Here is a 15,520-nt window from a genome sequence, read left to right as displayed (position 1 = left end):
AGTTGCCATTTTTGTCCAACGGCAAATTAAACATCGAATTTTACCTTCTTTCAATACTAAAGTTATTGAAAGCTTGGGAATCGAAGTTGAAACCATTCATGGAATTTATTTCATCGCTGGAGCATATTTGCCATTCCAATGCACCGGCGAACAATTAAATTTCTTTAAAGGCGATTTGCAAAAACTTACAAGATATCGATCGAAATTTTTCGTAATAGGGGACTTAAATGCTAAGCATGTCCAGTGGAATTGTAGGCAAAATAACAGTAATGGTAAAATACTTCATAATCAACTCTCAGCTGGTTACTTCACAGTTCTTCATCCCAGTAATCCTACTTGTTTCTCTTCCGTGAAAAACCCGTCTACAATTGATCTGGTTCTAACAGATCAAAGTCACATTTGTAGTGAACCGATTACTCATGCTGACTTTGACTCAGATCATCTTCCTGTAACATTCAGACTTTCCAACGAAGCTATAATTAATCCAATTAGTTCTATTTTCAACTATCATAGAGCTAATTGGTTGTATTACAGATCTCACATTGAAAATCATGTGGATCATGAAACTATTTTAGAAAATTCTGCGGACATCGACACAGCAATTGATAATTTGAATCATTATATTATCGAAGCTAGAAATCTTTCAGTTCCCAAAGCTCAAACTAAATTAAATTCTCCTATCATCGATGACAATCTTCAACTGCTCATTCGGTTGAAGAATGTTCGTCGACGACAATATCAACGTTCTCGTGATCCTGCTATGAAAAACATAGTTAAGGATTTACAAAAAGAAATTAAACATAGATTTACTCTTTTGCGAAATGAAAATTTCGCTAAAGAAGTTGAACAAATTAAACCATATTCTAAACCTTTCTGGAAACTTTCTAAGGTTCTTAAGAAACCTCAGAAACCAATTCCTGCTCTCAAGGAAGGAAATCAAATACTTCTTACAAATGGTGAAAAAGCTCAAAAACTTGCTCAGCAGTTCGAGAGTGTCCACAATTTTAATTTAAACGTTGTGAGTGTTAAGTTCCGTTTCCGGTTAAATAAAAGACGTGTTGTTTGCTTGCTGGTCGATACAAAAGTCCCCTTTATTATTTCTCTCTCGTACATCTCGGAATTACTCTGTCCTCTCTTTCGTAAGTTTGCTCTCGCTTGGAGGTGGATGCTACACTGTTAATTATTTCTAACACTTGATCACTACACTCCTCCTTCTTTCATTGGTCTTGAACTCTAACTGATCCTAGCTGATAATCGTTCAAATATTTCGGTCGGTTACTGATTCGTGAAGGTCGTTGAATTGTTTCCTCAGGTACTGAAGCTTGTTGTGGTTCGATGATTTCTGTCACTGTTGATTCGCGATTGTTTAGAGCTGGTAATTTGTCAGTTCCTCCTAATTCCTCGCCAAGTGGTGCCATTAGTGGTTTCAAGTGAGCTACATTCCGATGAAACAGCTTCCCAGTTTCATTTGACCGAAGTGTGCAATCCGTTCCTGATCGCGTTGTAATGGTGAATTCCTCTGGGCTGAAGTTAGCTGAAAGTTTATTTGCCTTTTGCATTCTTTTTGCCACTACTTTATCTCCTTCCTTAAGTGTGCAATGTTTGGCACCTCGATGTTGATCAGAGTATTCGGCTTCTTTCAGCTTCTTTTCCCGATCACGATCCTGTATCTCTTCCGTCATTTTCATTCCAATTCGAGGAAGTGCAGGCAGTTTGTCTCTAAGGACTCTTCCAAACATTAATGCCGAAGGAGCTACCCCAGTTGTTGAGTGTGGCGTTGAATTGTACATTAACAGGTACATTCTTAGTTCCCATTTCCAATCGGATTTATTCGATTCCTGACTAATTTGCAAACGTTTTTTCAAAGAGCGATTTGCACGTTCTACTTCACCATTGGCCTGAGGCCAGTATGGTGTTGTGCGACACATTTCGATTCCGTAATCTTTGCAAAATTGTTGCAGTGACTCGCTCACGAATTGCGGGCCATTATCGCACTTTATCGATTCTGGAATGCCGTATCTACAGAATGTTTCATGTAATGCCTCAATAGTCAGTTTGGCAGTAGTTTCCCTCATTATAATCACTTCTACAAATCGACTATAATAATCAATAAGCACTAACAAATTGTGACCGGACGGAAGGGGTCCCATGAAGTCTACAGCAATATGAGTCCATGGCTTATCCGGCATTTGAGTTCTAGTCATAAATTCCGGTGCTGCTGTCGCAGATACCAACGTGCATTCTTTACAGCTTCTGACGAATTTTTCAGCCATTTTATCTAGACCAGGCCACCATACCTTTTGCCGCAGGCGACGTTTCATAACTTCAATGCCTGGATGACCCTCGTGAGCTACTTCTAATATTCTAGGCTGCAAACAAACAGGAACAACTAGTCTATCACCCCGCAAAACGATTGAGTCTGATTGGCAAAGTTCAGTTTGGTATGGTTTGAATGGTTTAGCTCTATCGGTCCACTCTCCCCCTTTTAACGCTTCGATAACTTGAGATATGGTTATATCCTTATCCGATTCTTGGCGCATTTCTTCTAATGTAATTGCCTGTGGAGTGGTTACTTCCGATAAAAGTAAAATGTGATGTTCACCATCTACATCGAACTGTTCTGGTCTTGAAGGAGACAGCCTCGATAAGGCATCTGCGATGTTCGTTATTCCCGGTTCGTAAACAATGCGATAACTGTACGATTGAAGACGTAAGACCCAGCGTTCGATCCGAGCACATGGCTTCGAACGTGGACTAAACAGGAACTCGAGAGGTTTGCAATCTGTAACCAATTTAAATTTCACACCTTGAAGGTATATGCGAAAACGGTCCACAGCCCACACCAGAGCCAAGGCCTCACGTTCCGTTTGGAAGTATTTGCGTTCCAAATCTGTTAGCGATTTGCTAGCATATGCAATAACTCTCTTCACGCCTTGCGAATTTTCCTGCATTAGCACTGCACCTAAACCTGAAGGACTCGCATCGGCTACTAATATTGTTGAGTCCCGTGGATCAAAGAAGCCTAAGTTTTCAATTTTAAGAACAGCTTTTTTGATCCCTTCAAAAGCAGATTGATGAGTTTTGGTCCACTCAAACTTCTTATTGCCTCTTAACATATTCCGAAGTGGGTCAGTTTTGGTTGCCAGATCCGGAATAAACCTACCTACATAAGTAATCAATCCTAAAAAGCTCCTTAATTCTGCTATGTTTGACGGTATACGAAATTGCTTGATAGCTGAAATTCTGCTCTCAACTGGTCTGATACCCTCAACTGACAACTCATGCCCTAAACATTCAAGCTTTTCAACATTGAACTGGCACTTGTCCCAATTCAATAGAACGTTGTACTCTTTAAACCGTTTCAGCAAATCGTTCAAGCGTTGATCGTGTTCGGTTTGAGTTTTCCCTACTACTACTACATCATCGAGATATACCATCACGCCGTCAAGTCCCGCAACGATTGTATCCATCACTTTTTGAAACAGTTCTGGCGCGCAGCTGACGCCAAACATGAGGCGTTTATATCTATGAGAACAAAATATCGAATAATACCAATACTCATAGTCGAATCCATTTATTTCAAAAGTAATAACATTTAATAAACAAAATCACTTTACCTGAAAAGTCCATATTTCGTAATGAACGTTGTAATACCTCGTGATGCCTCGGATATCTCTACCTGATGATAGGCATCCTTCACGTCCAGCTTCGAAAATTTGACTGCTCCTTTGACACTGCTCAACAGTTCCTCAATCAGAGGAAATGGGTGAGTTTCACGAAGTACTGCTGTATTAGCCTTCCGCATGTCTACGCAAAGCCGTAGATCTCCATTTGCCTTGATTATCGGCACGACCGGTGAAACCCACGGTGAAGGTCCTTTTACTCTTTCAATAATATCCGTCTCCAGCAAATATTTCAATTTTTTGAAAATTCGCTCTTCCAAGGTGATGGGTGCGCGCCTGTATGTTTGCTGTATAGGCTGAACGTTCTTATCGACTGGAATTTCCACCACAACGTCTTTCATCTTGGGGAAAACAGTCCTGGCGATGTCTTGAACTGCAGCCACATCGAAGCCTATCTTTAGTACTTTGAGTAGTTCGGCGGTTTCCTCTCCCAACAGACTCCGTTGTCCTTGTTCTACTACATAAAATTTGGCCTCCGTTTTGTTTTCCCCAGCCTGAATCGTCGCCCAAAACATACAGATGATCTTCATCGGTTCAACAGTCGCATATGCAATTAGTTTCCGATCAGCCACCTCGCTCAGATTTTTAACAGAAATCCCAGCATTTTGTGCTAGCCTCCAAGATGATTCGCTAATGATATTTGCATCGGCACCAGAGTCAATAATCATAGGAATTTTGATTCCACCCACAATAAAATCGAACTCATTTTTGCCCATCGCGTAAAATATCTTCTCCGATTTGTCCTCGCTCGAAATAACTCTGATCTTTTTAGCCCCAATTTGTGATTGATCGGAATTTGTTGGGCGTTTGAGACAACGGACCGCAAAGTGTCCTATCTGTCCACATTTGGCGCACTTCGCGTTTCGTGCTTTGCATCTTTCATCGCCTTTAAGATGACCGCGTAAGCCGCAAGCAAAACAATTTCTGTCTGTTCTTGGTTGTATACTACCACGTGAGAATTTCGTCGGTTGATACGTTCGTTTGAATACCTTGTTGACAGATCCCGTTGAACCTCCCTCGCCTTGACTACGATCAATCTCCTTCACCTGAATCTGTACGTCTGCTAGTGTTGTACCAAGTGAAACAATTTCTTCGAGAGACATATCTTTTGCCAAAATTCTACTTTTTAACTCAGTTGATTTGCAAGCTTCAACAATTTGTTCAATGATTCTATCATCAATTTCCCTTGAGTCATATCGATCAAATTCCGAACGTTTTGCTTGGATGCGCAAACGCAAAACAAAATCAGCAAATCTTTCTTCTGCACCTTGCACGATTTGCCGGAACAGATGGCGTTCGTAATTTCTCCTACGCATTGGTTCGAAGTGTGCATCCAGTTTTTGTACTGCCACATCATAATATGGAGGGTCAGTCACAACATGAGGGACATCACCTACCCCTGGCAGATGATCAAAAATCTCTTGGATCTCACGTCCCGCCAAATGAAGCAACTGCGACCGTTTCTCCCACTGTGAAACAATCCCAAAAGCATCAAAATATCGCTCTAATTCTCGCTTCCATTTTTGCCACTCTATAGGCAAACTCGATCTATCAGCCACCATCACGAACGGTTTGATACGCTGCATCGCATCCATCCTAAACAAGAGAGATAAAACATTTTTCCAAATTCAATCTCTGAATCATGAACAATACAAAGAAAATAGAAATTATCGTCTCAAAACCTCCATACAATATTTCTGTTATCAAAATTTTATCGCTGTACAAAATTATTCCATTCAGATTATTGTTCCCGTTACATTTTTCCGTACTGCAAACAACACGGTGTACCACACATGAGAGTTTACCAACTGCTCTTCCAAACATTTGTTAGCATTATGCTCACACAAAACCAAAATTATCATTTATTCTCTTCCCACATCGCTGCCACCGTGTGTTTCATAAAAGAATTTCTCAGGCACTCTCCCGGATGGCTGCGCTCACATTTTAAATTCCAATAAGACACCCAGTTGTCATATTATTTCCTTTTGATTTAGCATTCCGTTGCTAAGATCCTCTCTTTCTGCACACCGTTGCAGCAAAACATCATTCTCACTCTAGCACACAGTTGCAGCAAACATCATTCTCACTCTGGCACACAGTTGCCATGGTCTTTCTTTTTGGCACCCCGTTGTCATGACCATCTTCTCTCTGCACACAGTTGCATCACACATAATTCTTGGCAAACGGTTGCCTTGCTCTTTCTCACATTGACACACAGTCATTGTTATCCTTTTCTGTTTTTTTTTTTTTTTTTTTTCCCCCCCCCCCCCGGCACACCGTTGCCGAAGTTATCTGAATTTCCATACTTTGAAACCCATTGCCGTTTACTTGGCAAACACTTATATAGTCACATTTTGTTTTGAAAATCATAACTATTTTTCCCTTTCATATATTCCAGCAAAACTCTCACAAACTGTTACATAAACCTAGAGTGGTCAGCCACTTTCAGAATTTCACATATTTTTCTGCACCTGTCCACCATTTTGAATATTGCATCATCCCAAAATCTATTTTCAATCGTGATTTTTTTTCTTTTACCTGTGTTGCATTTTGTCGAAATTTCCACAGAATCACTCGTGCAACACTTTAATTATCTTGCACACGATCACAATTTACTCTCGTCGCCAAATGTTAAGTTCCGTTTCCGGTTAAATAAAAGACGTGTTGTTTGCTTGCTGGTCGATACAAAAGTCCCCTTTATTATTTCTCTCTCGTACATCTCGGAATTACTCTGTCCTCTCTTTCGTAAGTTTGCTCTCGCTTGGAGGTGGATGCTACACTGTTAATTATTTCTAACACTTGATCACTACAGTGAGTCCTATTGAAAATGAAGTCTCACTGAAATATGAGCATATTTCAACCCAAGTGTTATCACACGATGACATTATTGAGACGAATTTTGACGAAATTAAATCAATTATTAGGAAACTCAAAAACATGAAGGCTCCTGGTAATGATGGAATTTTTAATATTCTTATTAAAAATCTTCCCGATGTTGCCTTGAGACTCCTGGTTAAAATTTTCAACAAGTGTTTTTCATTAGCTTACTTCCCAAAAAGATGGAAAAACGCTAAAGTAATTCCTATCCTAAAACCTGATAAAAACCCAGCAGAAACATCAAGTTATCGCCCAATTAGCTTACTTTCTTCTATCAGTAAACTTTTTGAAAAAATTATCTTGTTGAGAATGATGACTCATATAAATGAGAATTCAATTTTTTTACCAGAGCAGTTTGGATTTCGTCATGAACATTCAACTACTCATCAACTTGTCAGAGTAACGAACATGATAAAATCAAATAAATCTTCTGGGTTATCCACTGGAGTTGCTCTTCTAGACATAGAAAAAGCATTCGACAGTGTTTGGCACAAAGGTTTAATAGCAAAAATGTCTGATTTCCAGTTTCCTATTTATTTGATCAAAATGATTCAAAATTATTTAACTGATCGTACTCTTCAGGTTAGCTATCAGAATTGTAAATCTGAATTGCTACCCGTACGAGCCGGTGTTCCGCAGGGTTCGAGTGTAGCTCCAATCTTGTATAATATTTTCACTTCTGATCTTCCAAATCTACCCGTTGGTTGTCAGAAATCGCTATTCTGTGACGACACAAGTCTGTTAGCCACAGGTAGAAATCTAAGAGTGATCTGCAGTCGCCTACAAAGAAGTTTAAATATTTTCAGTGATTATCTGTCAAAATGGAAAATTAAACCAAATGCAGCAAAAACGCAATTAATTATCTTTCCTCACAAGCCAAGAGCTTCTTTTCTTAAACCAAACAATAATCACATTCTCAAATTGAATGGCTTGGAATTGACATGGTCTGATCAAGCTAAATACTTAGGTTTAACGTATGACAAAAAACTCACTTTCAAGGATCACATTGAAGGAATCCAGGCAAAGTGTAATAAATATATTAAATGTTTATATCCTCTTATAAACAGAAATTCTAAGCTCTGTCTAAAAAACAAATTGTTAATTTATAAACAAATTTTCTGACCAGCCATGCTTTATGCGGTACCAATTTGGTCAAGCTGTTGTTCCACCAGGAAGAAAACGCTTCAAAGGATTCAGAATAAAATTCTGAAAATGATTCTGAAGCGTCCTCCCTGGTTTAATACAAATGAGTTACACAGACTCACAAATATAGAACCATTAGATGTAATGTCACATAATATTATAAGCAAATTCCGACAAAAATCGATGCAATCTTCAATTGAATCGATTCGCTCTCTGTATTAGTTAGTAAGTTAGTATATAAGTTCCTTTTCCCCATTACACAATACAAGTAGGTTTAGAATTTTCCCTACACAAAAATCTCAGAATTGCGGAAGCAAATGATGTCTTCATGGTAATAACCAAATCATATATATATAACAGGGCTGAAAAGTCACCACTTGTGGCTGAACACCCAATTTAAATCTTAATAATTTAATTTTAACTCATATTCCAATAAATAGTAATAAAAAAAAAAAAAGGATAGAAATATCTTTCATATATTTGCATACGTGCATAGCATGTATAATAATAATCCATGGGGTATTTCCAGCCCGGTGGCAACAATAAGGCGCTCCAGCTAGTGCTATCGTAACCAACATCTCAGTCCTTCGGGGCCTTCAAAGCTAGCAAGTCAGTGAGAGCAAAGTAAACAAAATGAAGTAAAATACAACACTTCATCGATTGTGAAAGTTAGTATTACAATTTGGCACCGCACGTTTCATAACGATATCACATTTATAATCAAACATTAAAAAATCAACTTTCACAGCTAAATATCACAGATATTTAGCAACAACGAACTTATATACTTCTTCGTTGTTTTCGTCTTTGCGGAAAAGATGATTATCACGAAAACATGGCGGCCTAGCAGGGACTTGGGTATTTCACACAAAGCCTTTTTTCAACAGCCTGTAAAATATAACAAAGATACAAAAATTCGTCCAAGGCATGAATATACGGTTTTTTCTTAGGTTTCAAATCAGCGATTCCATAAAACAACCTTTATAGTTTATTGAATGAAAAAAGTTAAAAATTAATAAACAAATAAAAAAATCCAAACTTGAGCACGAGGAAAAACAGCCGTGAAAAAACGATGACAGATGTTTTTTGTAGACTCCTAGTAGCGTCTGACCCACTGATTTCGAATATTTATTACTAACCTATCAAAACTAGAAAGAAATTGTCACTGGAAGCAATTGATATGCTAGAACTTACAACAGAACAAGAAATTAGCGATACGGAAAACTCGGACGATAGCGTGACTGATACTGATTGATCGAATGCAATGCGACTAAGTGACATGTTGTAATGATTTATTAGGTAACATTAACTACCTAGTTGATTGATTAGGTTGTGAAAAGTATTGGGAAAAGTTACTCATTTGAATGCTAACTTTCTAGTAGATACTTAGGTAATAGAGATAAATTCTACGTAGGTAAATCCAAAAAAACTGTTTTTAAAATAAAGCGAATATCTCAAAAAATATTTTTTTACATTATTCATATCTTCAGCAAAAATACTTGCAATGGTTTTTTCTTTGAAATGAGATAGAAAAAAAAAATTTCGTCAAAAACAATATTATTTTTTTTCGAAATCGGTGCTACCTCCTTAACAAAAAATAAGGTGCTACTTTCAAAAGAAGCGTTATATAATATTGTAAAACTTCTTCGAAGACACGTTAGCTCTTAAAAATCAGTGAAAGTCTGTACAGACTTGTGACCGTCTTTTTCCAGTTTTGGACCACTGTGCGCCCTCTGTTTCTTAATCATTCATGGTTTCAGCATGACCATAGAGAAAATGAGTCACACGAAGAGTACTCAAGATATACTCATTGGAAAATAAATTGGATAAGGTACATGTTCTCCTATAAGTATTATTAAAGTTTGCTGCATTAAGTTGCATATTTCGCTACGGCACAAGGTTTCCTAGGTAAAAAAAGGTAAAATCATGCATAAATTTTCCAGAAAAGAATATACTTATGCATTAGCTTCTACAAAATAATGAAATTCTATATTTTCTACAATTATTCCAAACGAAGTATGCATAAAAAAGTAACACGAAACAAGTTATGACTAGAAAACTAGTTTTAAGGGGGTTGCCATAATTCAGTAATTAAAACTAACTTTTAAAAGACCTAAAAAAAAAGTTCCTCCGAGTTCCACTTAGATTTTTTTTATGATATTGGGCACATCTTTTCCTACAAATTTTGTAAAAATCAGCTGCATAAAGTTGCATATTTCGCTTCGGTGCAAGGTTTTATCCTAGGTAAAAAAAAGGTAAAATGTTGCATAACTTTGCCAGGAAAGAACAAACCTATGCACTATCTTCAACAAAAATATGCGATTTTATAAATTCTACAATTATTCCAAACAAAGTATGCATAACAAAATAACTCGAAACAATTTATGAATAAAAAACTGATTTTAAGGGGGTTGCCATAAAAACGCTTTGTATATCCGAAACGGTGCGACCTAGACTTTTGGTATGTTTTAAAAAGTAAATTATTTTTAATAGTTCTAAAACTTTGTGAAAGAAAAAAAATTTCTATCTCTTCAGACAAAAAAGTTATGGTTACATTTTTTGTCAAAGTAGGCCATGAACAATTAATGATATGATCAAATTACTCGGTATATATTTGTAAATAATTTCTTCAAAGCAACTTTATGCATTAAATTAACGGTTTGGCAGCTATTGATTTATGTCCACGTTTTTATTGATTCGAACCACTGTGCGACGTTATTCTAAAGTTTCTTTTTCGACACCACTTTTTTACAGTTAACGGTTTCAATCGAAAACGGCATTTGATTCAAAGCATCTAATTCCTCTAAGAACACTTTGATTTAATTTCTCTGTGGATTCGAACCCAAGTAGCAATCCGCAACTAGTTCTGATGCTTCTCATTTTTCAAAAGACGCGGATTGAACTAACCTCAATGTGTTGCTTTCAATGTTAAGAAATTATTTAAAAATCTTTGGAAGAGACGTTTGTTTTTAATTAATTTTTTTAGGCAATTTTATTATTCTTGAAAAAAGTATTCGACAGAAAAAAAACAGAGAAACAGAGTTCGTATTTATTTAGGAATGCTCAATCTAATTTTCAAAATCCATTTCTAATAGCTACACAGCAATTTTCGGTCAACAAGTTCATTCCCCCTTCAGGATTGAGTAAAATTTGTCACTCCATCCGTGCGAAAAAAGTATGTCATACTGAAGATGTGTGCAAAGGCTATGCAATCACTGCGGAAACCGATTTTTGAACCGAGGCCGAGTGTCATACACCTTTTGACTCAGTTCGTCGAGTACGCAAAATGTCTGTGTGTGTATGTATGCGTGTATGTAACAAAAATGTTTAATTTTCTCGGAGGTGACTGGACCAATTTTCATAAACTTATACCGTTTTCGTTTTTGAACCTACACGCGGGCGACTCTGACTCCGATTGAAACAAACACGTGGTACGCGTCCTAAACAACAGCTCATAAAAAATAAAAAATAAATAAACAAACTCGCATGGATGCGTGGTTCGACCCAAGAAAATTTTCAGAGCGAAACAACAGTCGTTTTCGCTTGATGCCAAACCTAACCCAGATTCCATCCTAACTGCTGTCAAATCGTTTGTTTGAAGCTAGTTTCAACATTGTTGAACTGAAAATCGAGTCAGTTTCGAACCTGTTTTTTATGTCAGATTTGCTAAGATCCCCGTTGCTAAGTACGATACCAACACAGTTTCGTTAAAAGTGTTTATTTGAAGAAACTACCCTGGGTCAGTTTCAGTTTTCCCAAGCGAAAACGACATACGCGATTGAAGTCCGATCTAGAGCGACCCCAGGTTGCTAAAACAAATACATCAAACGTTGTTTGGGCGACTCTGGGTCAGCTCTCGGGCTGCTCTGATCAATAAACGGAAATGGTATTAGATTTAAATGAAAGAACTGCCGGAGAAAAATGTGCAACAAAATAAAAAAAAATGCAATCGATCTTTAGCTCAGATTCAAATGAAAGACCATATAGTTCCATAACCTGTTATTGGCATTCATGCTGGTATGATTTCCAATTCCGAAGTAACGGGGTAAAATGTGCAAAAAAAAGTGTACTCGATTTTCTCAAAGACCGCTCAACCAATTTTCACAAACCTAAATTCAACAGGTCTTACAATTCCACAAAACCCTACCGAGTTGCATCCGGGTACGACTTGCAGTTCTGGAATTACAGACTGATAAGTATAAAAACTTTATCTTCAAGAGCGTGTTTTATACATGAAAAATCAAGCCAAATACTTTCGATAGGCTGTATTGAATAGGTTCGGTTAGTTTATGACCAAATACATTGATTATGAGTATACCGGTTACGACAGTGCCGAAAAAGGTGATCTTGTATTCCATTCCAGAAGTCAGTTCAAGTTCTCAGAAACGGCTGGATCGATTTTGACAAACTTAGATTCAAATAAATAGTACCATGAGATAGTGTGGAATTTGGTCCGGATCCAACTTACGGTTCCGGAAATGCAGGGCTAAGTTGTGTATAAAATTACAATCCATCATTTAGAGGGATAATGCAAAAATCGAAAAAATTCTTCTAAATTTTGCTCAAAATTGTTTCAATTTGTAGGTTGTGTTAGTTGCTGGTCAAGTGCACCGATTTCTCTCGGTTCCGGAATTCTCGAAATAGTGGTCAAAAACTCAAAAACGGAATTCTCTACATTTTCTCAGATACGGCTGAATTGCTATTGACTTTTCGGATGCGACCTCTGGTTCCAGAAAAATAGGGTTAAGTGTGTTTACAATCTATACCATCGTGCAGAGCAAAAATGCAAAAGAAAACGGAGAAACTTGGGTCATAAGTTTTATTTTAATTGGAAAAATTATACTACTGTATGCTAAAATAAACTTTTTTGTTTTCATTAAACATTCAAATAAGGGATTTTTTAAGAATCTTTTAGTAATAATTATGAAATCATGAGTTATATGAGAAAGGCATCATTATACCTCTAGGTTGTTTGAAACTGGGTTCTTCACGTAATTATTATTCAGTTTCGCAATGACTGAATGGAAACATATATTGGAGAAGCCAAATGAATCTTTACTGTGAGTTACTCAATCATTTGGCTTCTCCAATATATGTTTCCACTCAGTCATTCCAAAACTGAAGTTATGACGACTTTACGCCAAACCAACTAAAAATTAATAAAGCGTAAAACAATTAAGGTTTGAGTTTTCTTAACAATCTGCTTCTGGTAGGAAAGTGCAGACTATCAAACAGCCTTCGCACAGCGATCTAAAAGCGCCATTGGATCGTATAGACCACCGAATTCTATTATGTAAACTGATGCGACTTGGTGCTTTACACAAGTTCGTTGAATGGTTGATTTTCTATTTGTGTGATAGAGTTCTACATGTACAGTTGGGAACCTCAGTTTCATCCCCGTTTACGAATGAATGAGGAGTTCCACAAGGCAAGTCCCCTTCTGTTCGCACTGTTTTTCAACGATTCCGCTTTGCTGCTGATCTACGTCAACGATTTGAAGCTGATCTACGCCAACGATTTGAAGCTGTACCTAGTAATTCGTAATTATGAGGACTGCGTCCATCTTCCAGAACTGCTAGATGAATTTGTCGCATGGTGTCGATGAAACCATCTTGTGATCAGCATTACCTAAAGTCAAGTAATAACATTTAACCGAATATTTCATTCATTAATCTTATACCACAAAATTGATGGACAACAATTTACCAGAATTGATCATGTTAACGACCTTGGTGATATTGGATGCAAAACTTACCTGTAATCAGCATCGTTCTGCTTTAATATCTAAGGCAACGAAACAACTCGAATTCATAGCTAAAATCGGCAGAGATTTCAGGGATCCACATTGTTTGAAGGCGTTATACAGTTCCTTAGTGCCAGTTCGGTTTTGAGTCCATATCAACTCGTTTGGAATTTGCGAATTGAGCGTATTCAAAAAAATTGATTCGCCTTGCGCTAATAAATCTCCCCAGGCGAAATCCCTTGGATTTACCACCGTACCCGGATCGATCTCGCCTGTTAGGTCTTGACACCCTGGAACAATGAAGGAAAATTCAACAAGTTGAGTTTGTGGCGAAGATTATTAACAGCGAAATCGACTCTCCAAAGATACTGTCCCTCATCGACTCCAGCGTTTCACAACGAACTCAACGATCAACAGGCTTGCTTCAACGAAAATTCCATCGGACATCGTTTGGAGCCACCGAACCTATTACAGCGTGTGTTCGAACTTTCTCCCTAGTAGAAAATTTATTTGATTTTGGTGAATCATCATATAAGTTAATTCAGAAAGTGTCGCAATCTTCGATTTTATAACTTGACTTTATATTCATTAAGACTTTTATTGTCAGATGAAAATGGCAAACAAATGAACAAATAGGCCTTGTCGCTGATGATATCCAGGCAGCGACTGGCACAGTAAAGAAGGCAACAAGTGGTTACAAATATACTCTCCTACCAAGTGCTTGAGCGGAAAAACGGTTTAGAGCGAGAAGACTAGTGTTTGTTTTCAGATGAACAGAGAAGATGTTTGGATATAAGACACCGGTCGTGAGGCGGCTGGTATTTAGACTGTTGTTCGATATACACTTACCAACCCAGTTTTGTTGTAGAACTGTATCTATCACAGCTCAGGGTGGCGGAAATGGCAAACGCGCATGCACGGCTTGCATAAGAACACAGGTTCGAGTCCTGTCTCTGAGCGTATCTTTTTTTAAAAACGTGCTTAATCCACCTAGCAGTGAGATGATACCTTTTTATCAATCCGCATGTGTTTTTTGCATGGATATTCTTTGATGTTTCAGTTCTCATGACATTATTTTAATGACCGTCGATTTAAGCGGCAATTTGAGATTTTGATCACTCATTACCCTATAATGTCGAAACTGCACATCGGATCGAATTTGAATCTAAAAGTGTGACAATCGATTGAACATTCCATGATATGTCGGAGTAAGTTCCACTTTAAAGTTTACGATTATTTAAGGTACTTCCAGGGCCGGTATTCAGGAACCAGCATAAACCAAACCGATTCGTATGGCCATATGACGAATAAATTGCAATAGTTTTCAGTCCAACTTTTAAGCTCTTCGGGATTGTCATTTTCTATACCGGTTTGAATATAAAAAATTTATCATCCTGTAATTCCAGAATCGGAAGTCAGAATTGGATAATATTAATTAATTTTGGCTTTGTAGATCTGTTTTTTTTAGAAAACGATTGAGCTTTGAGAAAGATTCGATACTGGAACCGGAATTCGAAAATCGGTGTAGCCGTAGTCAGATAAATTTACCTGCGTAGCTGTTTAGTTTACATTTGTTTCAAAATGTTTGAAAATCAGTATAAATATCTTTGAGAAACCGTAGTGCGAATCCGAATCGAAAACTGAATACCACTAAAACAGAAATAAGTTTATTTGGTTATCGACTATCCAAATCTGAAAGCCCGATAAACCTGATTAATTAATTTATTAACATTTTTATACTAATCACCCTGTATCTCCAAAACCGAAAGTTGGATCTGACTGAAAAACAAGATGTTTTATAGAATCTTAAAACTTTTCATTTGAATCTTAGATGATTCTTAGATTTCATTTGAATCTTAGATCGGTTCAGCCATCTACGAGAAAAATGAGTTACACAGCATACGACTTTTTATATGAATCTGAGTTTGTAGAAAACGGTTGAGTCATCTCCGAATAAAATTGAGTGAAATTATTTGTCACACACGCATTTGCTAATCTCGACGAACTGATTCGAATGGTGTATGGCTGTTATGTTCTTCCAGCATTTATTGCTGTAAGTACTTTAAATCAATGT

The 15,520-nt window shown here is 37.3% G+C and overlaps 2 protein-coding genes across 2 annotated transcripts in view; one reads left to right on the top strand and one right to left on the bottom strand.

Annotated features, from left to right (window-relative positions):
- The window catches only part of LOC131427859 (UPF0430 protein CG31712), a 132,972-nt gene that overhangs the window by 25,311 nt on the left and 92,141 nt on the right, over positions 1 to 15,520 (top strand). The window lies entirely within an intron of this gene.
- On the bottom strand, positions 1,048 to 6,488 carry LOC131427856 (uncharacterized protein K02A2.6-like). The gene is made up of 3 exons (XM_058591410.1): positions 6,222 to 6,488; positions 3,618 to 5,279; positions 1,048 to 3,525 (listed from the first exon to the last, which is right to left on the bottom strand). Exons 1-3 carry the CDS (start codon positions 6,230 to 6,232, stop codon positions 1,218 to 1,220), a joined length of 3,981 nt encoding a protein of 1,326 aa, XP_058447393.1. The 5' UTR covers positions 6,233 to 6,488; the 3' UTR covers positions 1,048 to 1,217.

Source organism: Malaya genurostris, chromosome 2 (assembly GCF_030247185.1).
Source record: "Malaya genurostris strain Urasoe2022 chromosome 2, Malgen_1.1, whole genome shotgun sequence".
NCBI lineage: Eukaryota > Metazoa > Arthropoda > Insecta > Diptera > Culicidae > Malaya > Malaya genurostris.
This window is presented reverse-complemented; position numbering and strand designations above follow the sequence as displayed.

Bases quoted from the DNA above. Each gene is read 5' to 3' on its own strand.
- LOC131427856 (XM_058591410.1), bottom strand. The intron at 3,526-3,617 runs GTAAAGTGATTT...TTGTTCTCATAG, and splicing joins ACGAAATATGGACTTTTCAG to ATATAAACGCCTCATGTTTG.